Source organism: Prionailurus viverrinus, chromosome B3 (genome assembly GCF_022837055.1).
Source record: "Prionailurus viverrinus isolate Anna chromosome B3, UM_Priviv_1.0, whole genome shotgun sequence".
Lineage (NCBI taxonomy): Eukaryota > Metazoa > Chordata > Mammalia > Carnivora > Felidae > Prionailurus > Prionailurus viverrinus.
Window position 1 is genome coordinate 33221039 of NC_062566.1, and position 27724 is coordinate 33248762.

At 38.3% G+C, this 27724-nt stretch overlaps 1 protein-coding gene and 2 long non-coding RNA genes across 7 annotated transcripts in view; 2 read left to right on the forward strand and 1 right to left on the reverse strand.

Annotated features, from left to right (window-relative positions):
* The first annotated feature begins 91 nt into the window (after positions 1–91).
* Positions 92–14601, forward strand: LOC125168340 (uncharacterized). The gene is made up of 3 exons (XR_007153101.1): positions 92–145; positions 2487–2553; positions 12623–14601. It is a non-coding gene; the product is annotated as an uncharacterized LOC125168340 (long non-coding RNA).
* CB3H15orf61 (chromosome B3 C15orf61 homolog) lies at positions 11354–16359 on the reverse strand. Its single transcript, XM_047863402.1, has 2 exons — positions 15943–16359; positions 11354–11584 (listed from the first exon to the last, which is right to left on the reverse strand). Exons 1-2 carry the CDS (start codon positions 16286–16288, stop codon positions 11457–11459), a joined length of 474 nt encoding a protein of 157 aa, XP_047719358.1. The 5' UTR covers positions 16289–16359; the 3' UTR covers positions 11354–11456.
* Positions 16360–16529: 170 nt separating this feature from the next.
* LOC125168336 (uncharacterized) overlaps positions 16530–27724 on the forward strand; it is a 129824-nt gene continuing 118629 nt past the window's right edge. For all 5 annotated transcript variants that reach the window (XR_007153094.1, XR_007153092.1, XR_007153096.1 and 2 more), the window contains exons 1-2: positions 16530–16560; positions 19754–19910. This is a non-coding gene — a long non-coding RNA (uncharacterized LOC125168336). The remainder of the gene's footprint in view (positions 16561–19753; positions 19911–27724) is intronic.

The following is a 27724-nucleotide window of genomic DNA, read 5'->3' on the forward strand; positions in this document are numbered from 1 at the left end:
GCTCTGTGCTGACAGCAGAGAGCCTGATGCGAAGCTTGAGCTCATGAACCCAACAGTGAGATCATGAGATCGTGACCTGAGCGGAAACCAAGAGTCAGATGCTTAACCAACTGAGCCACACAGGCGCCCCTAATGCTGGACCGCGGTAAGTGCCTATGGACACCGTGCCTGGAAAAGCACATTCTGCCGGTCTTGACTTAAACGTTACCTTCTAATTGCAGCCTTCCTTTAGCACACACTATGGCAATTACAAACCAGCCCCCAAAACACTCCATTCATAGATACAAGCCAGTTTATTTTCCTCCTAGCACGTATCTAACACGTCACAGGTTTTACTCATTTGCCTGTCTCCCCAGTAAACTATAACTTAATGAGGGGAGGGAACTATATGTGTTTTTTTTATTCACTGCCATGCCCCTAGTACCTAAAATAGTACCTGGCACATAGCAGGCACTTGAATAATAGCTGTTGAGTGAATGAATGGATTCGGAAGGCAAAGTGGACTGAAGAATAAGAATGCAACTGCCCTGTGCACCTCCTGCCTGTCTTGAGCCTCACTTGCTCCTTTGCTTTTCCACCATCAAGACTGCGACAACAATCATTATAGACTCCCAAAGAACTACAGATTTTATAGCAAATATTGATTGCCTCCTGTGTTCGAGAATTCCACTTACCTCCTTCAGGGCCTACTGTGGGCCCTTATGTATAAAGCTCAAATATTTGTTGATTAATTTTGATTTAAAAGAACATGATGAGGGGCGCCTGGGTGGCGCAGTCGGTTAAGCGTCCGACTTCAGCCAGGTCACGATCTCGCGGTCCGTGAGTTCGAGCCCCGCGTCGGGCTCTGGGCTGATGGCTCAGAGCCTGGAGCCTGTTTCCGATTCTGTGTCTCCCTCTCTCTCTGCCCCTCCCCCGTTCATGCTCTGTCTCTCTCTGTCCCAAAAATAAATAAAAAACGTTGAAAAAAAAATTAAAAAAAAAATAAAAGAACATGATGAAAATAGAGGATGAAAACAGTAACTTTACGGTGGAGAAACCTAGCAGACACCACCCTAACCAAGCGGTCAAGGTTAACATCCCCAGTAATAAGTCATGTTGGGATCATGTGCTGTCTAATATGATGCAGTAAGTAGGAGGCTTGGCCTCTGTGGTCTTCTCCCCCAAACTCATGACCCCAATCTAATCATAAGAAAAACATCGGGCAAACCGAAATTGAGGGACATTCTACATAATACCTGACAAGTACTCCTTAAAACTGTCAAGGTCATAAAAAACAAACTGTTCACAGACCTGAGAAGACTAAGAAGACATGATGACCGAATGCAGTCTGAGGCCCTCAATGGAATCCTGCAACAGGAAAAGAACAGTAATGACAAGCTGGTGAAATCTGCACAGATTCTGCAGTTCAGTTGGCAATAATGAACCAGTGTTGATATCTTTTGGCAACTAAGTTACATGAGGTGCTAATATCAGAGAAATCTGGATGAGGGTTTATAAGGAACTCTGTACTACCTTTGCAATTTTTCTGTAAATCTAAACACACCAGCAATCGTGTCTTGGGAATATTACTTGCAAGAGGATATAATTATATAATTTACAATAGCAACAACAACTAACCATAAACATTTTCTTCATGTTGCCTAATATCCTTTAGTTTGTAAAAGAAAAGAACATGAAGAGGCATGAACAAAAATGAGCACAGATAAACCCCTAAAAGTGTGACAAGGAAGGTTATTCTCTCCTGTTTTGGCAGGAAGGAAAAAAAGAACAGTGAGACAAGTCCAGCACTCGCACAGAAGCAGAAACAACAGTTTAACAGTCACAGAGCACCTAGTATGTGCCAGATGCTACGGATTTTAGATGCTCTAAAATGAATTAATTCATTAATTTAACGATCTCACAGTTTGTGAGGCTCTGAGCTGACGGTGTGGAGCCTGCTTGGGATTCTGTCCCTCCTTCCCTCTGCCTCTCCCCCACTTGTGTGCGTGCCTGTGCGCACGCTCTCTCTCTCTCTCAAAATAAATAAATATTTAAAAAATTTTCAAATGTTGGGGTGCCTGAATGGCTCAGTCAGTTAAGCATCTGACTTTGTCTCAGGTCATGATCTCGCAGTTTGTGAGTCCGAGCCCTGCATGGGGAGCTGTGCTGACAGCTCAGACCCTGGAGCTTGCTTCAGATTCTGTCTCCTTCTTTGCCCTCCCCTTGCTTGTGTGCTCTCTCTCTCTCTCTGAAAAATAAATAAACATTAAAAAAAATTTTTTTAATGTCATTAGATTGAATTTCTGCGCAATATATTTTCTTTTAGATAAAGTAGGCTGCTGTCCCTACAAATCACTTAAGCTTTATTACTTCCTTCTTTTCACTGTTTAAACATATCTGTATTATTTTGTTTGTATTAACAAAATATATCTCACATTTTTGTGGCACTTTATAGCTTGCAAATACTTCCACATCCATAATGTGACAAAATTGTCTATGCATTGTAGGTTACGACCACGGACTCCATAGACAGATTGCAAGGACTGGAGGAACACTCACTATGTGTGACCTTGGGTAAGACTTCGTGATTTCTACAGCTAAAAAATAGGCATAAAAACGGTGCCAAACTCACTGGGCCGTTAAGAGAGATTAAGTGAGTTAGTATGTATAGAGTGCTTAGTCTAGGACTTGGCACAAATAAATACTATGTAAGTATTAAACTCCTCCTTCTGTACATGAAGACACTAAGATTTAGAAAGCTCTAATTTTTCTCAGTCATTTAACTGGTATTGGTACAAGAACTTAAACCATATATTTTATCTTTAAAACAAGGTTCTTTGTATTACACATATAGTAGAACAGCAATAAAAAACAAACTAAATAGCATGATTTGGAATCAGAGATAGGCATGCATGCAAGAATGATAATAAAATTTCAGGGTTAAAGGAAACTGACAAAATCACCAATGTAGTCCTCTGCGCAATTCAAGAATTCTCTCCATGTCTACCTAAGGAATGGTCATGCAGCCTCTCCGAACATATCCAACAACAGACTCACTGCCTCAAGAGGGAATCTATTTCATGTTTGGCCAACTCAATTAAAACATTCTTGTCTTCTAGTTACTAACATATTATTTCTAGTTCTGTTTAAAGTGAGTCTAACTGATCCTAGTACTTTCTGTTTAATGTTTTACTTCATTTACTTCTACATGTCATTCCGTTTGACTTTAAAATAGCAACATTTCTTGAGGCAGCTGGATGGCTTTTTTACTTAATAAAAAAGGCTACCGTAATAAAAAAATGGCTCAGTTCATGATCCCACATTTTGTGGGTTTGAACCCTGCATCGGGCTCTGTACTGACAGCTCAGAGACTGGAGCCTGCTTTGGATTGGATTCTGTGTCTCCCTATCTTCTCTCTGACCCTCCCCTGTTTGTGCTCTCTCTCTCTCAAAGTATAAAAGAGAGGCGCCTGAGTGGCTCAGCCGGTTAAGCGTCTGACTTTGGCTCAGGTCATGATCTCACAGTTTGGTTCGTGAGTTTGAGCCCCGCATTGGGCTCTGGGCTAATGGCTCAGAGTCTGGAGCCCACTTCAGATACTGTGCCTCCCTCTGTCTGTCCCTCTGCTGCTTGCACTCTGTCTCTCGCATTGTCTCAAGAGTAAATAAACATTTAAAAAAGAATAAAAGAAACATTTTAAAAAATTAAATAATAAAATAAAATAGCAACATTTCTGTATGAGAAAACAGTATGAAATGGCTCAAAAGGATAATGCGACAAGATTCCAGTCTTTTATTTTTTCAGAATCCATAAGAGTGTAAGTTAATTCATGACATATGAAGTATTTCAAAACTTGTTGCTGTTCTTGCAAATAATCCATAGGATCTCCAGTTAAAGTATCCTTTTCTGAAAACTCTTAAAGATGAAGACAAGTTTTCTTTTTAATTTTGAATCATCACACATTCATTCCACAAAGAGCCTTATTTATTTATTTATTTATTTTTTTTTTTTTTTAATGTTTATTCATTTTTGAGAGAGAGAGACATAGAGCATGAGTGGGGGAGGAACAGAGAGAGGGAGACACAGAAGTCGAAGCAGGTTCCAGGCTCCAAGCAGTCAGCACAGAGCCCGACGCAGGGCTCAAACCCACGAACCATGAGATCATGACCTGAGCCGAAGTCGGCCACTCAACTGACTGAGCCACCCAGGAGCCCCGAATTTTGATTTTTAAATGTAATGTAAAATTAGGTGACACTGTTTAGATTTTTATCCAAACTTTAAAATTCTTGGTTCCTTCATCTTTTAATGTTGGAAATTTGAAAGCATAAAAAACTAAAATTTTGGTTTCATCTCACAGCAGGGGCGTTAATATCATACGTAATAAAAAAGGCTGTAAGAGGGGTGGGTGCTGGCTGGTCCAGTCGGTAGAGCCTGTGACTCTTGATCTCAGAGCTGTGAGTTCAAGCCCCACATTGGGTGTGGAGCCTACTTAATATGGATGAATTTTAAAAGAGAGAAAGAAATAAAGGTTACAGGATAATCTCCTATCTTCATGGACTTTCATTCAATTCTTAAACATATACATTTTTTGAAATGAAAATATCCACTTTTATTAAATGGAGTTAAAAATCTTAACCTACGAGAGTATTAATTTTCATTTTGTATGTTTTTATATTCTTCCTTTAGAGTTTGGGTAGACCACTTTTTAGGTCTGATTTTAAATTATGCACTTATATGAAAATAGAGTAAAATGAATCACCTTGTGGTTAATAAATTCAATGTTCTGTTTACAGACAGATTGTTATAAAATTACTGATCTATTCTAGCAGCAGCAGTAAAGGTTATGTCAAGCAACTACTAAAAAAATCATACTACATAGTGTTAATGATGTTACCTTAACATACCAGCTTCAGGGGCTGCATAATTGTTTCTGCCAACCCATAAATTTTTGAGTAACAACAAAATTATTGTGATTTTTCTTACTAAATAATTCATACATTACAAAGCATGTATGTAACAAGGTCCATGAATCACTAAAGCATATAATGATCATATATCTAATGACATATCTCTTTTCATAAGATGAATTCAAATAGATTTATGTATTTAGGGTAACTAAAAAATACTGAGTTTATAAGGTTCATAATTCTATCATCAACAACAATACAAAAACTTTACATCTTCTTTAAGAAGTACAGCTTCCATGATTTGCTTTTAAAAACTGGAAGCTTTTGTTTATCAAAATCCTTGTGTTTAAGCTACTTTTCATGAAGTTTTACTGCTTTTAAATTGATACTATAAATATCACTGAAGATAAATTAATAATATAATGGAGTAGTACAATGTTCATAAACTGTATTTAAAATGATATAAGTGCAACCAAAATAGCTATAAGCAATACTATATAACACCTCATACTAGTAGTAGCTAATATTCTTTACCCAGCAACTAGGATCTAAAAGAGGATATTTCCATTTACTAACATTTTACGTGATTTTCTTTGGTCTTATCTTCAGTCTTATCTTTTTAAAACAACACATTTCTTTATGCATGTGTGTATAAATACACTATATATACTATATATACTATATATACTGAAGAATAACATACAACATTGTGTTAGTTTCAGGGTAAAAGTATATAATAAGGATATAAAAGTATATCCTTAATGCTACCAAAAAATGATCCCAAATGAGATTTCATCTACTTAATTAAAAGTAGGTTTCATAATTAAAAATTTTTAAATGCCAAGACTGCAAAGTATAAAATGATGTTAGCATGTTTTACCTCTTTTAATCTCTAACATGTTTCTAAACTCTGTTATTTTCTACAGAAATCATGCAGTTACATTCCATTATAGTAATATTAAGTCCTTTACTAAATTTTAAAAATTACTTTTATTTGTGGTAAAATCCACAGAACACCAAGTTTACCATGTTAACCATGTTGAAGTATACAGTTCAGCAGTATCTAGTCACATGACCATTCACATTATCGTGCAAACATCAGTACTATCTCTAGACCTCTTTTCATCTTGCAAAATGGAAACCATATTGCCATTAAATACTAACTGCCCATTTCCCCTCCCCGCTTTACTAAATTTTTAACAGTTTTATTGAGAGATCATTCACATGCCACACGGTCTCCCATTTAAAGTGTACATTTCCATGGTTTGAGTATAGTCATGGGCTCATGCAACCATTACCACAATCAGTTTTAGAACAGTTTCATTACCCCAAAAAGAAACCCCATACCCATTAACAGTCGCTGCCCATTTCCTCCCAACCTCCCCATCCCTAGGTAATCACTAATCCTCTTTGTCTCGGTAGATTTGCTTGTTGTGGACATTTCATATTAATGGCATCATGTAATAGGTGGTCTTTACGACTGGCTTCTTTCACTTAGCACAATGTTTTCAAGCTCCATCAATGCTGTGGTGTTTATCAGTGTATCATTCTCTTTTTTGACTGAGTAATATTCCAGTTATTCCCATAATAATGTGAATATGACACATTTTATGTATTCATTCTTCAGTTGGTGGCTATTTGTGTAGTTTCCACTTTTTGGCTAGAATGAACAATGCTGCTATGAACATTTGTGTACAGGTTTTTATGTGAACATTTGTTTTCAGTTCTCTAGAGTATATACCTCGCAATAGAATTGCTGGGTCATATGGTAACTTCATGCTTAATATTTTGAGGAACTGCCAAACTTTTCCAAAGTGGCTGTATCATTTTACATTCCCACTAGTAATGCATGAAGGTTCCAGTTTCTCCACATCCTTGCCAACACTTGTTATCTGTCTTTGAGGGGCAGAGAGAGAGAAAGAGAGAATCCCAAGCAGGCTTCGCGCTGATAGGGCAGAGCCCAACATGGGGATCAAAGCCACAAACTGTGAGATCATGACCTGAGCTGAAATCAAGAGCCAGGTGTTCAACTGAATGAGCCACCCACGTGCCCCTCTCATTATGGTTTTGATTTGCATTGCCCTAACAGTTAATGTTGAATATCTTGTCATGTGCTTAGTAGCCAAAAGTTGTAGAACTTATTTGCAGAAATGTCTGTTCAAATCCATTTTTCAAATGGGTTGCTGAGTTATAAGAGTTCTTTATATATTCTAGCTACAGGTCCCCTATCAGATATGTGATTTGCAAATATTTTCTCCCATACCATCAGCTGTGTTTTCACTTTGATAGTATCCTTTGAAGCACAAGAATTTTTCATCTTGATGAAATCCAATTTATCTTTTTTTTTTTTTTTTTCATTTCTCATTTCCCTTTACTAACTTATCCTTTCCCCAAATAGGAGAATTTTACAGCAGGCTCTACATGAAATCAATTTCTTTACTAGAAAACTAACTGAACTTTTAGAAACACACTAAAAACAATCTACATTTATGTTATCCCAGCTGAATTAAATGTATTCTCAATTAGCAGAGCAGAGTTCTCAAAAGTAGCTGAAGGGCCAAACTTGTGTCAGTGGAAACTATTTTAGCCACATTTTCGTTTAAAGAAAAAAATTTTCTCAGCATCTCTTCTCCAATTTATATTGAAAAAAATACTCTGTGGACCATGGTCACTACTAATAATACTTCTTATTGTTGGGAAAGCTCTTGTGAAACATTTGTCAAGTACATAGAATAGTACAAAAGTGAAATATAGTAATTAAGATTTGTGTTCTATTGATTGTGTAGCGAAAGTAATTTTTCATTACTAACATAAGATTTAATAAGTATAAGTAGTTAAAGATTCTGACTTGGCACTAGTCATTAGCATGTAATTGAACTAGTAAAAAAATCAGTTAAAGCTGTGTTGATTACCACCTTATCTTTGAAAGGCAATTAAAGACCTCAATCATTGCAACAAGATTTGATTGTGCAGCCTTTATTGGACATTGATCTTTCGGCAAAGTGCAGTTACATTTTCCATTAATTTACAGTAACACAGTTTAACTTTGATACCCTAGACTGTTGACCCAGGTGAGATGTAATGCTAAGTACTTGTTTAGGTTAAGATGCCCTCAAACATCATTACTGTCTGAATGTAAGTGCTGAAAAAAAGGAGATACCCGATCTACCCGCTTTAGATAAGGTTTCTGTTATCTGCATTAGCTTTTAAATGAAATGAAACCAAGATCTTTGTCTGTAGGTCACCCCACTCATTTAAACATCATTCCTCATTTAACAGAATTAAGAGATATTTTCATGAAGCATTATACATGTTCTTGATTATAGTTTTGAGTGACTATAAATATGATAAAAAACAAAATGTACATTTTAAAAGAAATATATATGGCCTTTAATAATTAAAATTGTTTTGATTTTTTACTGAAGTCAACAATTAGCAAAATATTAGTGACCAAATTTGTGTGATAAAAGAAATAACTGTACAATTGGCTATGTTAAGACATTAGTGCTGAAAAACTAGGGATTTTTGTATTAGCAACCTCTTTCATGCCCCCAATTCTTACTGCATCTTTACAGTAGTTCACAGCTTATGCAGGAACTAAACATTCTGACTGGAAATTTCTTCCAATACTTGCTAATTGATTTGCATAGAAGTAACAATGAAGATTTACGAAATTTTATACCAAAAACACATCTTCGTTAAAAAATAGTTTTGCTTGATTTTTGAGACAAAATCCCATCAAGGAAGTTAAGTATTGGCAGAAAAGCTGTTTTTGGTTGTTTCATCGACTAAGAATATTCCTAATATCCCGAAGGGCAGCAGGGTCAGCTCAGAACCCTGCTTGCAACCTCAGGTGTAATCAGCATGTGCACACCCATAAAATGCCTTCAGTGTGTCCCCTTTCTTCCTCTCACCTTATTTTTAAAGCCTTTGATTGACGAAGTCTTTTACATACATACAAATAGATATGGAACAGAAGAATGAGGATTACAAAAACAGCCTTTACTGAAATAAAACCGGCATTTGCTTACGAGCATATTTATGATACATTTTAAAGTAGAAAGCCTTCTTGTTTTGGTCTTCTCAGATTACAGGTGGAAAAAACTTAAGACACAAAGGAGTAGAGTTATTAGCTTGAGGTCAAAAAGTAATACAGCACTGATACTAAAAATAGAATCAATTTCCTGACTTCCAGCATTTATACTTTATCCCTTTTAGGCCACAGTGTTTCCATGTATTTTCCACTTTAAAGGAAAAACCATTATTGTTCAATGGGGAGCATTTTTAGACTAAAAGGTTCACTATAAGACTTAATAAATCCAGTGAATGATATTTTAATATTTGAACCATGCCCTTAGCCATCGTTGAGTTCATCCTTCACTATGATCAACTCCATGAGAGCAAGAGGTCTATTGATTTTCATGTAATACAAGAAAATATTACATTTGCTTAATTGTTACACAGTGAGCACATGAGACAAGAAATCAAGGCTCTATTTAATGCTGCAAGCAGCAGAGAATTACAGAGATCAATAGGGTAGTTTGTCAAAGATCTTCTCCAAGGAGACTTACCTATCACCATATGGACAAGAAGTCACACTGACTGTAGCTATTGAAAAACAGGTAAGCAGAGTCAGCAGTACAAATTATCAGAAATCAAACAGGCCAGTGTGAAAAGAAGTGCAACTCTACTGAAAAGCTGTATTTATAGTCTGGTAATTAAAAACCATTTTATCAGCCTTGTGCTGGGACCAAACCTTTACAGCAAGTATTGATAAGACCAGCAGCAGTGAATGAGCAGTATTTGACTTAAAACTTATGAGCTATAGTTATTTAACTTTGCCCATTACAGGGGAAATCAGTTCTAGCCTTCCTTGCAAAATGCTAATAGTCAGTTTTATTATTAATGAAGTCTAATGTAACACTATCTTCTTCGTGTAAGCCATTCATTTAACTAGTGTCAAGTATATTCTTCTGGACTAAATATATGGGCATAAGTACTTCTTTGATTAAAGTGTTATTTAGAATTGCTTTTAGACAAGTGAATGCTACATATATTTGAAGAACAGCTCGCTCTCTGTAGCTCATTTAAAATGACCACCTTGAACGAAGTCAGTTTGTATTACTTCGTTCTGGTATTTTCACCTCAAGTCACTTCCAGTCACTTTCTCTACTGATTTGCCAGAAGTAAGCACCCAGTTGTTGGTTAGATTGTATCATATAGAATATTTTGCTACAAAAATTTGTACACTTGCAGAGTATCAGCAACACATTAACATAAAATGATATATAATGTATGTTTGTAATTATGGGAGAGATCATAAATCTTAAACACCCATTGGTTTACAAATTAAATAGTTCTACTTAGTTCTCCCTAAATTACTCCAAATTTCTGAAATTTACCATTCGTCTGGGTATTTTGTAACTACCCCCAAGGATAAATTTTTTTAAATGACTTTGCTTTCAAAAACGCAATTAACTTAATAAAATCTTAACACAAAACTGCCATCAGGTCTTTAAAATTTCAGCCCATTTCCCATCACCAATAAGTGTATGGATATGTACCATTTCAGCTAATTGCTTTTGTAAACAGTCACCAAATTTATTCTTCGGGGTCTCTGTAGATCTTAATTGTTCTTACAGCTTTATCAGTGTGCTATTTTAACTTTTAATAAGTCTTAATTTCATCCATCTTGCTACATTTACATTAACCAGAGTCATTATTTTTTTTTTTTCAAAGTAGTATGGTATTGGAGGTTTAGACGATAAGAAATTTCAACATTACACCTGAACCTCTCATCCAGGTAAATGGCACAAGGGCTTTAAAACATTCCCATTTAAAATCCTGCCAGCTGAATGGGGCGCCTGGGTGGCGCAGTTGGTTAAGCGTCCGACTTCAGCCAGGTCACGATCTTGTGGTCCGTGAGTTCGAGCTCTGCGTCAGGCTCTGGGCTGATGGCTCAGAGCCTGGAGCCTGTTTCCGATTCTGTGTCTCCCTCTCTCTCTGCCCCTCCCCCGTTCATACTCTGTCTCTCTCTGTCCCAAAAATAAATAAAAACGTTGAAAAAAAAAAATTTAAAATCCTGCCAGCTGAAGAGTTTAGATTTCAGATTGCAATTAGAATTCATCAGTTTTGGATTTGCCAATGATATTATCTCCACCTTTATCCTAAAATCCTCTACTTCTTTTTCCAGGGTCATATAAAAGGTTTTCCCATCCTTCTTTGTATGGGTGTCTCTATTTTCTCTTCAGAGTTGATTTAAATTGTTAATACCTAACTATAGAATATATATAGGTTGTAATCATTTTTTATCTGTAATTTAACCTAATTCTAGGGAAAAAAATGGTGTATGCCTCATGCATTTGTAGTTCCCATTGGCTAAACTGAGTATGTAATATATAACCATGTATGAAAAGCTTTGCCTCTTGAGGGCAATGATTCGTCTTAAAGAATCAGACACCACAGAAAGAAAAAGGTGTTTGCAAAAGTTTTATTTTAAAGGGTCAAAAATAAATATTGTACATACACACAAGAGAAAATCCACCGATATTTATGTTCTCCAAGGCTCACCCTTCAGTACATGGCACCTTCATCTTCTTTATTTAGAAAATAAACTGTTATTGGTCCATAACTGGTGTGCACAGTCTCTGTGACTCTAGCAAATAACCAGGAGCCAAGTCCATACAATAAAGTTGGAATACCTAGAAAACAAATGGTATGTTTTTATGAACATCAATACTTATTAATCACGCATCAGTATATTTGTCATGGTGCAAATCACAAAACACTCTTCAGCAATGTCAACAAATTATAAAGTTATAAAAATACAGACATGAGTGAAGATGGACTCATTATCTAAGAGCTCAGTTTCATCTGTTTGTGGAACTATGTGAGCCTAGAGATCTTTAAAACTATAGATAAGGCTGGTTTAAACTTTAATTCAAAGCACTTTATAAGCACTAATTCATTACTTCCAAGTAATTATGAAGTAATTTTATATTCTTTTTGCAAATAAACACAATATTCATTCATTTCGTTGTAGATGCTCCTGATTATTGGCCTTGAGCTTAAATTACTAGGTCAACTTTACTGTGCGTTAAGTTAAACAGCAACACTGATGGTTAAAGTAATTTTTTGTACAACTTAAACTGGGTCAAAGAGCTGTCTTCAAAACCTAAGGCAAAACGTAACTCTAAGGAAGATTTTAGTATAACAGCCATGAGAAATACCCCCATTAGTATTTTTACAGCTGATTTGAAAACAACCTTGTTTCAACCTATTTGGAATAGGTATTCAGTAGATTCCAACAACATGTTTCTTCTTTGGAGTATTTCCATTTGATAAGATCTTGCTGTTATATTTGAGACTAGCTGCCATTTGTGATTCATGGAACTAAGCCTACTACTAACCAGAGATAATGGATTAAGCACTCATGCAAATGAAACTACAGTGGACACAAAACAAACTTTCACAGTTCCTATCTTTTTTAAGGCACTTATTTAAATTCAATGACTACTGACATATTAAAAACATGTATAAAACCAACAGGCATATGAATCAATAGCAAATATTGCATGCTCGACACAGTGTTAATTTTATTGTTACCGTGTAGGAGTTGGACATAAAAAGACAATTTAAAAGACAAGCTGTCCATTTGGAAAATCCCTCTTTCCAGCTAATAGGGAAACCACATGCTCAGGACTAATCATATTGCTAAATTTTTTCTTATTTTTCTGCAGGAATATATCTGCCGTTACGCTCTTTTTGAGTAAGTGCACTGGACTACTTTGTGCTTATTCCCTGAAGCTGCATTCCAACCACTGTGATGCCAGAGACTAATCAGGAGAAGCGTCACTATCTGGCAATGAGAACAGGAAAAAAAATGCCCATTCAGTCTGGCACCTCTCTATTTTTAGGAATATACTGGGTCATAGTTTGTCACTATCACAGGGTTCCCTGGAATGCCCATGAAATCTTTGACTGCTTTCTTTGCCTTGGGAATACCCAAAAGAATCTCTAAATGCTTCAAGGGAATGTCACAAAAAAGCCACAAAAACTAGCATCATAAAGCTATTTATAAATAATTTTATCAGAAAAAAAAAAAGGCAAGTGGAGTGTGGTTAGGGAAGCATACAGGCAGAAATGAGTGAAGAATAGAAAGATAAGTTGAAATAAAAAATTAAATATGGCATCACAACTTTAAAGCTGAAAATCAATGGGGTAAGAAAGAAAAAAACAGGTTCTAGGAACAAGTATTAATTTTAAAAATATACTGACAGTAAATTATATATAAGATATGCCTTTTAAACCAACGCTAAGGACATAAATTTAAGGGGTGGCTGGTGAAACTGAAATCTTGTTTGATTGTACTTATCAGTTTCCAGTTAAAATATTGGCACGTCTTAAAAACCACACAAATCAATGGTCCATATTTTTTCAGCTAAAATGGAGAACTGATCAAAGATTACCAGTTTAATAATAACTACATTACCTCTCACTAAGAAACAGCTAGGAAACACTATCAATAATTTTGTTTGATAGGGGATAGAGTTGTGATACAGGAGTCAAAAATTCTCTATTTCTTTTTTCCTGCGGTCTATTTAATGCAGTCAGGCTAATACACCAAATGAGAAGATTTGCCACTGACATAATTAAAACATAAAAAAAATAATTTTATGGCACATATGCTATAAAGTCTATAAAATTCTGTGAGAAATTAAATTTTTCCCAGACTGAAACATAACATCAAAATGAACATGAAAGTCAGTTCTTTGCATAATAATTCATTTTGAGTCAGCTGAACAGTAGGTAAACCACTGTCAAATTAAGCACTTAAAAAAAATTAGAACTTCTTAGCAAGTCTCCGATTACCCATTCATTCCAATGGTAAGTTGCTTTTCTTAAATCTCAATCTACTTCCCAGCAGGATACCCAGACTGATAAACCATCAGTAAAATGTCAGCTTCCACTGAAGGGAAGACAGAGGAGAAAGAGAACAAATGGTAAAAGAGAAATCTGTATTATTTACAAAATGGAAAAATGAATTACTCTGATAATTATTAATTTAGAAGGGAATAAGAGGAATAAAATCCTAAGTATTTTTATTAAGAGAATATGTACTTGATGATCCACAGGGGCAATTTGTACATCACAGAACAGGGAAGAATCTATTATCTAATTCTCTACCGTAAGACAAAAATACAAAATAAACATTGCCAAATTGGTGAATACACTATTCTTTGAAAAGTGCAGGAAAAAATTCCCTGTATCAGTAAAAGCCAATTCGAATTAAAGCATGCATGAGCAGAAAGTTTTCCTTTTTGTTTAACTTAAAACTCTTATTCCCACGTAGGCAGGATTTTTAGAATTTCCAGAAGACCATTACATCACTCTTCAGCCTTCTCTTCCACATAAAAAAAAGAAAAACTACAACTGTTGTTTCTTTCCTCAAAAGGTTTCACTTCTCTGTGTGAGAATGTTCTGTGTACCCTAATTTTCTTTGGATTTCTTTGTATCTATATGCAAAAGAAAGCTCCAAACCGTTAAGGTGTTCTTAAGGTGTTAAATTTTAAATGAAAACTTTCTTTCAAAGGCATTTGGCTCATGGTTTACCTATAATCCTCCAATTATACTTTTCCTAACCTGTAACTCTTACCAGCTGGGAAGAATGATGGCTTCTGATTCTGAAAATGCTAAAATAAACCTCATCTTGAATCTAGTCATCACTCCAATTTTTCCAAATAATTTTGAATTGAATCTTCTAAGTGTGCTCACCCTTCAACTTTGAATCAACCTCAAAATTAGTGGGCATGCTCTATATAGTCCATCAGCCAAACAAACAAACTTTTAAAGGTATACACATTGCTAAATAATCTTCTCCTTGGTGGAGTGAACCCAGGACAGTCCCAGTAGACCAATGGCTCAAAAATCCCACGAGAGACATATGTGTTATTATAAGCAAAAGTACATAAATACCATGTTTAAATTTAATGAGCTATTAGATTATATAATACCAGTTTAGATACACAGGGGTTTAGCTTTAATTCTGGTTTTAAAAAACTGGTTGGGTAACATGGTTCAGCTACCAGGTCCAGATTTTGAATTACTAAAATCTGGATTAATATGATATTACCTATTAATAGGTACAAAACATCTTGAGGCCTCTCTATTTTTCACTGAACTAGAAAAGATATACCCATGTCAATGTTCATGCCTCTTCTGTCAGTAGCCAAAAGAAAATAAACATCCAGCAAGAGTAAATACTTTCAGAATTAGAATATTCCCATGAAAATACAGAAATATTAAAGACGTACAGTCTTTTAAATATCTTTTAGGCCTAGCACCTGAGGAAGCTGATAAGACTGGTGAAAACCGTTAGTGCTTTCAGTAGAACGCACTTGGTAGGATTTCACAGAGAAAATCACACTTAGAAAGTAGTTGCAGTTTTTATAATAATGAATGCACTCAAGAGAATGATGGTCATGAACGAATCCTGCCATGCAATAAGGCATTTCTCAATTTCAGAGCCACTGTCCAATGTGGACGTTTCCTTACACCCTCCTCTGACTGCCCAATGTAAGTATCCTCCCAGTCAAGAGCTGCAGCAGGTGTGGACAGAATGAACGCCTCCTCCCCATCAGTGACGCAGTGTGATCCCTAGACACAGGCCTCGGCTAAAGCCCCGCTTTCCTGGGGAAAGGTTCAATAGCAACTACTGAGCCCCGACAAGCACCTACTGGGGAGTAGGGGCCGGGGGCTGGGGGAGGGGGGCGGGGAGGTAGGAATACAAAAGACCAGGGCCAAGGCCAGTCCTGGAAGGCTGCTGAGTGGGTGAGACGCGGAGGCAGGGTCCGGGAAACCCAACAGCGCGGGGCGAACCCAACGTGCCGAGAGCGTGCTCCCGGGAGAGCCTGCGCTGGGCCGAGGCAGGGTTCCCCCCGCGCTGACGTGGCCTGACCTTGCGCCGGGGTCTCGACCTCTGAGCGACGTTTGTCAGCGTGCTTTGCAAACAGTGATCCCATTGTCAGCGGGGCGTGTTTCACCGACCCGGGCCACTCACCCAGGTTGACGACCTTGAGCGCCGTGAAGAACCGGTCCTGCCCGGCCAGGTCCTGCCAGGGGGCCTTGGAGCAGTGGTACTTGATGAAAGGGAAGCAGCCGGTACGCAGGACGTGGTAGTTGGCGCCCTGCACCGGCCAGTTGAAGTGCGAGAGGCCGAACTGGTCGTTGCGGACAGCGCTGTAGGGCACGCAGAAGGAGGTCCAGTGCGGCAGGCGCCGCTGTAGCAGGTGCCGCGTCAGCACCTCGGAGGCGCGGGGCTTCGGGCGGGAGGCGGCGCCCGAGGCCCAGGGCCGGCACAGCAGCAGCCGGAGCGCAGCCTCGTGGGCCCTCCGCAGGGGTTCCATGGCCGGACTCGCCCGCGTCCCCGCCCCCGCCCCTCTGCCGCCGTGGGGTGCGCGCCGCTGGAGGCGGAGCCGTCAGAGCGGGCGCGCGCCCGCGCCCCGGGGCGAGCGGCGGGGACGCCCAGTGGGCGCCGCGCGAGTGCACGAGGGCCCCCCCGGGGCGCGGTGGCGCGTGCGCACGAAGGTCTTGCGGCCTCCCGCGGAAGGAGCGGAGGGTGTTTGAGGGGCGGGCCCAGTGACCGGCGCTGGGAGTAAGGGTCAGCGGCGCAGAGGAGGTAATTAAATCGTCACGTGTGACCTCATGTAGTTAACAACCCTGGGGCCCCGGGGGGGGGGAGGGGAAGGGGACTTGGGGGGCTTATCGGTAGGGGTGTGAGGAAATTTAAGGCTTAAAACAATAACCACCCTAGTGAGTGGCAGAACTGACACCCAGATCTCTCTTCCAAGCTTTGGGCTCAAGTGAGATTCTTAGATGGCGTTGATGTTTGAGAAGGTGACCGCGAGTTAAAGGCCAAAAGCCCCCAGATTTGCACTGGCTGGTGAAGTCGGGAAGCACTTTTATGTTTAGGTCTTCGCTGTCATGTTCAGTGTTATTTCGCGTATTTCAAAATAAAAAGTTTATTTTTAAAAACGTCCCACATCTCTCTGTGCATTGTCCAGATGCGCCCCCCCCCCCTCCTTCCCAACTAAAGCTTGGTGACTGCCAAACCAGCCTTTTAGTTATAAACCTTTAAAATCCTTAGCCACCCATTATCAATCTATTACTTTAGGAAAACCTTTTCTCAAACTCCCCAGCTACTTGAGGTATTATAAACACCTGCTTTAAAAAAATTTTTTTTTAAGTTCATTTATTTTGGCAGAGACAGAGACAGCGTGGGTGAGGGAGAGGCAGAGAGAGGGAGAGAGAGAATCCCGAGCAGGCTCCATGCTGCCAGTGGGAGCCCAAAGGGAGGGCCTGAACCCCAGAGACCAGGAGATCATGACCTGAGCTGAAACCAAGAGTGGTATGCTTAACCGGCTGAGCCACCCCGGCGCTCCATGAACACGTGCTTCTAAAGAAACATTTCTTCCAGTTTGTCCTAAACTCGTCTTTTTTGGAGAAACCATACGTAAAGAAGATGATGTGTCTGGAAAGCATTGTATGTAAAAAAGAATCATGTATAAGCACTGTGTGACAACTATTGGGATGTACGATAGTGTGGCTAGTTTTTACATTTTCCAGTTTTTTAATAGTTTTTTTTAATGTTTTATTTATTTTTAAAAAAAAATTTTTTTTCAACGTTTATTTATTTTTGGGACAGAGAGAGACAGAGCATGAACGGGGGAGGGGCAGAGAGAGAGGGAGACCCAGAATCGGAAACAGGCTCCAGGTTCTGAGCCATCAGCCCAGAGCCCGACTCAGGGCTCGAGCTCCCGGACCGCGAGATCGTGACCTGGCTGAAGTCGGACGCTTAACCGACTGCGCCACCCAGGCACCCCGATGTTTTATTTATTTTTGACAGAGACAGAGACAGAGACAGAGTGGGAGCAGGGGGAGGGGCAGACAGAGAGGGAGACACAAAATCCAAAAAAAGCTCCACACTCCAATCCAGCAGCACAGAGCCTGATGTCGGGCTCCAACTCACAAACTGTGAGATCATGACCTGAGCAGAAGTTGGACGCTCAACCAACTGAGCCACCCAGGCACCCCAACATTTTCCAGTTTTTACTGATTTGTTCAGCAAACATTGAGCACCTGCTACCATGTGCCAAATTTTGAGGGGCCTTGTAGTCCTGCAAATAATTTGAACTTTACCTTATAGGATTCCCTATTAGATAAAAGTTTTTTAAAAAGATATTAGGTGGATGCTTTGGATTACGTGTCTCCCTTTCTCTCTGCCCCTCCACCACTCATGCTTTCTCTCTCTCTCTTTAAAAAATAAATAAACAATGGAGCACCTGGGTGGCTCAGTGGGTTGAGGGACCGACTTCAGCTCAGGTCATAATCTCACGGTTTGTGAGTTCGAGCCCCCATCGGACTCTGTGCTGATGGCTCAGAGCCTGGAGCCTGCTTCTGATTCTGTGTCCCCCTCTCTCTCTGCCCCTCCCCCACTCATGCTCTGTCTCTCTATGTCTCAGAAATAAATAAACATTAAAAAATAAACATTAAAAATTAAAAAAAAAAGATTTTAGGTGGAGGCATGATGTGGTTAGATTTGCAACAGAAATGGCTAAGGGAGGCTAAGACAAGTCAGGGAGATGATATTCAGTATTGTGATTTTCAAATTAAATTTTAAAAAGCATTGGAGTCTTTTTCAAACAAAATCTGTCACAGAACCCCAACATAGAAAGTAGATGAAAACTTGTGTTTTATTATTAAACATTTAGAAGTTCAAATTTTTAACATTAACTTTATAGGTAAATTTTTAAAAATGAGACTGGTTTGTTGTCTTGGGGTTTTTTGTTTGTTTGTTTTGTTTTTAGCAGACAAGGAATTTATAGGAAGGAAATTGGGTAGCTAAAGTAATAAATAGGAAGTGTGAAGAACCAAGCTCAGAAAATGGGAAGGAACCAAGGGAGTCTGTGGATGGCAAAAACCAAGGGAAACTAGTCTCTAGTTTTTCAGTCTGCCACTGAAGCCATGACTCTGCTGTTTTATGCTCAAAAATTTTTGAAGTTGGGGGTTGTGGACAACAGTAGCAGTTAGGACAACGACAGGCAGCTTCAGGACAGTTTATTTCGTATTCTTTTGTTTTGGTTGTACACTATTAAGAGTATTCTGATCCCTCCAGAAAAGTAAATAGAAATTAGAGTGGTTTGAAAATGACTTACCTTGAAATCTTGGACACGTGCTTCAGTTACAAAGATGGCAGGAGGAAATTAATTTTGAGATCTACGCTAAGATGACTTAACCTCAAATTAATTAATGTGTGGGTGGTTTGCAATATGTTAGATTTGGGCATTGTATCTCTTGGCAGTATAAAAATCTATTTAAAAAATGAAATTTGAATCAAACATTTGTGGAACCTGAAGTATGTCTGAGAAATTCTAGGTTTCGTGGCATATATAAAGTAAAAACCACTGATAAAGAGAACCACATATTTAGATTAGGTTCACTGTATCCTCCCATTAGGGCTTGAGAAAAGAGCTAGGGAACTGAAATATTTCTACTGGAAGGCGCCCTCTTGGAAAAACCTCATCAGTGATGAGGGTTTCCTTAATTCAAGGTTCCGTGACTATCTCTCTCTCTTCTACTCTACGGTAGGAAATTACTCCAAAGAAACAAGATAGATGGTGTATCACACTAAGGTATTCAAGGGTGTTTGAATGGAATATTATCTTAACCTAAAGATACAGAGCTGGGAGACATGACTTCTAGCTATCTCTTCTGACTTTTAAGATTACACGGTACTGGTTCCATAATTGAAATAGATAATTTCTCAAGAAATCCACAACTCAGATCAGTTCCAAATGTTTCTTTTTTTAAAGGTTTTATTATTTTAAGTAATCTTCGTAGCCAACGTGGGGCTCAAGCTCACGATCCTGAGATCAAGAGTCACTCCACCAACTGAGCCAGCCAGGTGCCCTTAGTTCCAGTTCTTAATGACCATGAAACAAAGGGGCTTGGAAGTTGGCACTCAAAAACGTAAGTCAATGCTTAAAAAACATTGTGTCCAATAATTAAGAATTAATGCAGTAAACACATAAATATTTTGTTTTACACAAAACATGGAGAAATTGCAAACCCCTGAGAAGGAACCCCTTAAAAATACCCATGAAGATTGATGCTGTGCACAGAATTTAGCATGTGCATGGATATGATGTTACTTCTAGAAAGAAGGGATTTAGCCTTCTTGTTTTTGCTTTAAAGACACCTAGGATGCTACCGTTGTTCAGAACATGTTAAAAATTGGTTCTTCAAAACTGATAAATTGTAATATATTAAAATTAAGGATTCTGTTCATTGAAAGGCACAAAATTACTAAGAGAGTCAAAAAGTAATCCATAGAGTGGGAGAAGTATTTGCAATACATCTATCAGACAAAGCATTTGGTATCTAGAACAAATCACTAAAAAAAGACAATCCAATAGAAAAGTGAGCAAAATATTTGAATGTATTCTTCACAAAGGAGAATATCCAGATGGGAAAAAGTGCTTAATTTCAGTAATCATCCAAAAAAATGAAAATTAAAACCACATTGCAATACCATTACCCACCTACCAAAGTAGCTGAAGTAGGTAAGTAGAAAAGTACTAAATGTTGATGAGGCTATGCAGCAATTAGAGCGTTTATACACGGTTGGCAACCAATCTGACAAATTTTTTGGCAGTATGTATTACAGCTGCATATGTAATATTGTATGCAATGTTATGACCCAGCCAGGCCATCTTGGATATATTTTGTGTATATATTTGTCATATACATGACAAAATACCACAGACTGGGTGCCTAAACAACAGAAATTTGTTTTTCACAGTTTCAGAGACTGGGAAATCCATGATCAGGGTGCTGGCTGATTGGGTTCTTCTTGGAGAAAGTTCCCTTCCTGGCTTATAGCTCTTTCTTACTATATCCTCCCATGGCATAGAGAACTAGTTCTGCTGTCTGCCTCTTTCTCTTCTGATAAGAGCACCAGCCCTATCAGACGAGGGTCCTACACTTAAGACCTCATTTAACTTTCATCACTTCCTGAGGGACCCTATCTCCAGATAGTGTCACATTAGGTATTAGGGCTTCAACATATGAATTTCAAGGAGATGCAAACATTCAGTCCATAACAAATTACGTGCACATGTTCTCCAAAAGACAGGTAGTAGAATATTCATAGCAGTACTGTTCATGTGTGTAATATTCAACCTGAAAATTACTCAAATGACTGTAAATAGTAGAGTAGATAAACGAATTGTGGCGTATTCACTTGATGGAATGCTATATAGCGATGACAATCCATTCACACATAGCATGTGTGAATCTCATGAACATAAGGAAGAGTGAAAGAAGCCAGACACTAAAGTACTTATAATATGCTTTCATTTATTTTATTTTTTTTTTTTTTAAATTTTTTTTTTTTCAACGTTTATTTATTTTTGGGACAGAGAGAGAGCATGAACGGGGGAGGGGCAAAGAGAGAGGGAGACGCAGAATCGGAAACAGGCTCCAGGCTCCGAGCCATCAGCCCAGAGCCCGACGCGGGGCTCGAACTCACGGACCGCAAGATCGTGACCTGGCTGAAGTCAGACGCTTAACCGACTGCGCCACCCAGGCGCCCCTAATATGCTTTCATTTATATGAGGTATAAAAACTGGGCAGAATTCATCTTTGCTGTTAGAAGGCAGAATAGTGTTTACCCTTAGCAGGGGTGAAGGTCTAGGAGGGTGGGCAGTGAGTCTACTCACTTCTTGGGTGTTGGGGTTTCTCTGTTCTTTTATTTATCTCTATATTTATTCTTTTAAGACATGTTTTAGAGTAATTTTAGGTGCACAGAACAATTAAGAGGGAAGTACAGACATTTCTCCTGTATCCTCTGCCCCCCAAATGCATGGCCTCCCCCTATTATCAATATCCCCACTAGAGTGCTACATTTGCTATGATTGATGAACATGTGATTGATCTGGATTCTAGTTAAATGAGTGTAGTCAGTTTGTGAAAATTATTCTAACTGAACATGTGTAGTATGTGCGTTTTTCTGTATGTGTATTATACCTCGATAAAAAGCTTGAAAAAGATCATGAATTCTACAGGTGGTATTACATATTAACATATTCTATTGTTAGTGCTTATTAAGAAATACATATAGAGAGCGTACATAGTGGACATGACCCAAACATATATAGACCTCATATATATATGTGACCTCATACATATATAGAATATTTATTCTCATGTTGTTTTTACAACCTTGCTGTGAGATTATGACTTACTTATATTTTTCTAATGTTGTGATTTAAAATTTTTTTTTTCAACGTTTATTTATTTTTGGGACAGAGAGAGACAGAGCATGAACGGGGGAGGGGCAGAGAGAGAGGGAGACACAGAATCAGAAGCAGGCTCCAGGCTCTGAGCCATCAGCCCAGAGCCTGACGCGGGGCTCGAACTCACGGACCGTAAGATCGTGACCTGGCTGAAGTCGGGCGCTTAACCGACTGTGCCACCCAGGCACCCCTCTAATGTTGTGATTTAAAAGGAAGTAGGGTAGGCATGCAGATTTTAATTCACTGCTATTCTTAGGGCAGAGAGAATTATAGGCAAGACACTGGGGATGTATGTCAGCCAGTTGGTAAAAGATAAAGGAATTATGAAAAAGAGATATAAATGTTCACATTTAGGAGTTCATTTATAAACTCCAGGTTGAGGCTTGAGGACTTTTGGTTCAAGGAAAGAAGGACTATGGAGATGATGCTGCCCTGATTCATATTCTAGCATGCTTTGGAACTTAGACACAGATACCCCCAAAGAGCCACTGACCCTGCTCTCCTAGGAACCCAAAATCTGCTTAATGGCTCAGTGCCCTCTAAGCCAAGCTCAGCACCAGAGGAAGTGGCTTGAGTTACCCCTACAGCTGGATGAATACTCATTAATTCTCCCCACTCCCATTAGTGGCAAACTTTGCTTGCTGCTCCATTCCTGTATTTTTTTTTTTTCATTCTTGTATCCTTGTGTCTGCCCTGGCAAGGACAGTATACATTGGCTTTATGCAAAATTATCCTCATGGAAGTACTGAGTTATAGCAGAAGTCATTCGGAAAGGAAAAAACTGTGTATTCTTACCTAGATCTTGAGTCCTATGGAACTGATTGATGTTCTGAAAGCCTCCAAGGAGTTGGCTGGCAGCTAGGACTGCTGTTACAAAGAGTGGCAGGAAGCATTACTCTGGTAGAACATGTTACTGTGAACACAGAGGGTACAAAGATGTCATCTAAACTGCACGTTTTGTCTAAAGTACTCTCAAGCTCTACCCCCACTGGAAACTTCCTAAAACCAGGGACTTAATGCCTATTTTGTTAACCTTTTTGATTCTAGCACCTAGGACAGTAACTTGGCATATGGTTGGTACTCTACTTCTTGAGAAAATGACCAAAAAAAAAAAAAAAAGTGAGTAAAGTGAATATAATTAGTGTATGGAGAAAATAATTATAATATGTAGGGTCAGTGGTTTGAATTTAATTAAAGTTTTAATTTTGGTAGAGAAATTAAACTATAGAGTAGGTAAGAAACTTACCCAAGATCATACATCAGAATCAAGTATCAAAATTCTGACCTTCCAACACTCTGTGAGCTTTTCATTAGAAAAACATTTCTATTTCCTTCTCCTGCTGTGGATGCTAGAATCCGGTGGCAAGGAGACATATTGGTGACTTTTCGAAACCAGATAGCGATTTATGCTAATAGATAACACAATCCATTTTATGGGCATGTTTCCAATATTACAAATCCTATGTAGTCAGTGTTTGGGGAAGCATTTGAAAACATGGCCAAATAAATTTACCTTGTCATATGGGTCATAGTTATGTTCCCAGCTTTGTAAAGTGAGCTTTGTTTTACTAACAGATACAGGCATGAAAGCATATGACATTTTTGTAGCACAAATTGCATTTTCATACTGAATTCCAAAGATGTTGTGGCTTTATTGCTGATCTTCAATCCACAGTGGCTTTTAGCACTTTAGCTGTAAGTCTTTATGCCCCCTCCCCAGTCTCACTGTCAAGTAGTTAATGATCTATAAACAAATACTGAGATGCCCTAAGGGGGCTTTCCATTTAAAGGGGCCTTGAATCATTTGATAATAGAAATACAGTAGTCCACCCACTGATTTATGATTTGTCAGTTTAGATTTCGAAGTGATGTTCTGCTGGTATTTCAGATGGGATAAGTTTTTAATTTTCCATACAATTACATTAAATGTTAGTCCAATAAAACTTTCTCTTTTTTTATAATTAAAAATTTAAGTTTATTTATTTTGAGAGAGAGAAAGAGTACGAGCAAGGGAGGGGCAGAGAGAGAGGGAGAGAGAATTCAAAGCAGGGTCCGCACTGTCTGCACAGGGTCTGATGCGGGGCTCAAACCCACGAACTGTGAGATTATGACCTGAGCCGAAATCAAGTCTGAAGCTTAACCGGCTGAGCCACCCGGGTGCCCCAATCCAAGAAAACTCTGAAAAAGTGGCCACAGAGGGTAATAATAGGAGCATAATAGTACCTACCAGTTCATGAATGTTTCTTCCTGCTATGTAGTTTGTACCTATTGTCTCATTCTGAATGTCAGAAGTTAGAGAAGTTGAAATAGTTAATTACACTCACGGAGCTGATAGGTAATAGAGCTGGGTTTTGAAACTTCATTGGCAATACTCAAAACCTCATGTCTTGAACATAGTTAAAAAGAGTTACATGTTGCCAGACTCAGCTGTAAATGTTGCTGACACAAGTGAACATCCCTTAAATGTTGCATAATTAAGAAATAGCATTGTAGTTCTAAAATATGGCCCTGCTAGCCTAGAAGTCTATCTGTTTCAAAGGAAATTTGGGAGCCTACATGATTAAAAAAAAAATGACTTTTAAAACTAGATCATTTGCAAAATTTATATAAAACTGTGTGTATTCAAAATACAGTTTAAAAAATCTTTACTGTGTGTATTACTGTGTGTGTTCAAAATACAGTTTAAAAAATCTTTAAAATTGAGATATTTTAAAATATCTTGAGAATTTTAAATTTGCTAAGAAGTTTGGGTACCATACACAAAGATCCCAACTCTAAGCTAGTTATCAAGCTCTAAAAAGTGGGTTTTCCTTGGGGACCCTGAGTAAAGCATATATGGAATTTTTTTGGACTGTTTTTATAACTTCTTGGTAAGTCTTAATGTTTTATTCAAATTAAAAAGTTTAGCTTTAAAAGCTTTGCATCTGGCCATAATTTGGATGGGTCTGAATAATAACACTGCTATGGGTAATAGGCACATTTAGTCCAAGCCACCATTTCAGTGAACCACAACATGTGTTTCAGGTTTTTTGTTTTTTTGTTTTTTTGTTTTTTTGTTTTAATTCCTTGTTGCTATTTCTAATAAAGCAAGATGTTAAAGCTAACTACATGCTCTATTAATTATATGAAGGTGAACTTGAGTCATATTTGTTACTGAAGATGATTAATAATTACCAGTTCTGCACACGTTTCTGGTGCATTTCAGTAAATAAACAGGGTACATTGTTGGGTAGTAATTGATTAATTAGCACATTCATCCTACACAGCTCAATGGTCTAAGGATGCTGAGTTTGAGATATTGCTCATAATTATTACAAGAAACAAATCTGTTCCATTTTTCAGTTTATTCTTCTGTATGCTAAGATTTTTTTTTTCTAAATCGAATGCCTAATGGTTCAAAACCTTATAGGTTTTATTCAGATAAATCAACTCATGAAGAATTGCTAGTCATAATCTCAGAATCTTGTTTTTGTGTGAACTAGGGTGAAAACTTTTACAAGGCTAATGTTAACATTAGATCTTGCTGTTAAACTGGATCAAATACTGTAAATATAGGGCACTTCCCCACCATGCAGGAAATGCTCATTGAGCACCTATGCGCAACAGGGGCACTGGAATCTCATTTGCTTCCCAACCACATCAAATAAGCTCAGGATTGCAAGTGTCATCAGGTTGGCACTTCTCAGCACCAAGCAAATATACTGTGTAATCTTCAGAGAAGTATAACAGCATGTATTGTTCGCTGATTTAACTATGGAGCAATTTAGGATTTTTTTTTTTTTCTGATTTATTGAGCCAGCATGTAGTTGAGAGATATACTGTAGTTGAGAGAGCTTTGGATGGGGAGTCAGGAGTCCTGGATTCTACTCTATCTGTATTCTTTCTTGAAGAAGCTATGTGATTCTGGGCATATCACTGCTCCCGTCTCTAAGCATGGATTGCTCATCTATAAAATGACAGGGTCAACCACGGATGATGAGATCCAGTGAGGAGCCTAGACTGCAGAGGCAGATAGACCTAGGCTTGAGTCTGCACTCCCTATTACTGGTTTTATTATTTTAGGGAAATTATTTAACCTTTTTTGAGTTTTTGCTCTGTTTACTTTGTGTTTATTGTAAGGCTCAAATGAGATATGAAAATAGTTTGTACACTATAAAGTACCTGTGAATATAAGGCATTGTTAATATTATTAATAATGATCTTACCTCGTTGACCTTAACATGTATTTTGAAGAATGCATTAGAGTGCCCATGCACACTCTAACAATAGGGGATTATTAACATCCTCTGTGCCATTATTAACATTGCATTGAATAAGAATTTCTGATGTGTCTGCATAATTTATCGCTAAGTGAAAAGCACAGTCTTCAAAACAGTATATCTGATATGATCCCATTAAAAAATTATACATACAAAGTTAAAAGACTCTATATAATAGGAACTCAATATATATATGATAAGAAAACAAATGCGATATATGTATTAATCAAGCAACTCTTACTTGTGATAGGTATACTGTTCTAGGAGTTACACTCTTAGACATATAGTAAAAAAATAAAATAAGTCTGTTTTGTAATACCACATATTGTTAAATGCTTTGAAGAAAAAGCAAAGTAGGGGGATAGAGAGTAAGGATGGGTGCTACAGGAGGGAGGACCCCTCTGGTCTAGTGACAGTTGAGCAGAGACTGAATGTAGTGAGTAAGTGAGCCTGGCAGACTTCTGGGAGAAGAGTGTGCCAGGGAGAAGGAATGGCAAATCCAGAGACCCTAGGTAGGAATAATAGCAGATAAACCCCCCAGCTTTGACAGTAATTCTCTCTGGGTGGTGAAATAATTGTTGATTCTTTTTAAAGATTTTATTTTTTATTTTATTTTATTTTTTAAGTTTATTTTTATTTATTTTGAAAGATAGAGAGCAAGCAGGGGAGACACAGAGAGAGAGAGGGAAACAGAATCCCAGGCAGGCTCTGCACTGCCAGTGGGGCTAGAACTCACTAACTGCAAGATGATGTCCCAAGCGGAAGTCAAGAGTCGAATGCCTAACCAACTGAGTCACCCAGGTGCCCTTAAGATTTTATTTTTTTTTTTTTATTTATTTTTTATTTTTTATTTTTTTTTCAATGTTTATTTATTTTGGGGACAGAAAGAGACAGAGCATGAACAGGGAAGGGGCAGAGAGAGAGGGAGACACAGAATTGGAAACAGGCTCCAGGCTCTGAGCCATCAGCCCAGAGCCTGACGCGGGGCTCGAACTCACAGACCGCGAGATCGTGACCTGGCTGAAGTCGGATGCTTAACCGACTGCGCCACCCAGGCGCCCCAAGATTTTATTTTTAAGTAATCTTTACACCCAACATGGGGCTCAAACTCACAACCCCGAGATGGAGAGTTGCATGCTCCAACAACTGAGCCAGATAGCCGCCCCCACCTTCTTCTAAATAATTATTGATTTTTAAATTTCTTCCCCGAATGTTCCTGTTTTTCAAA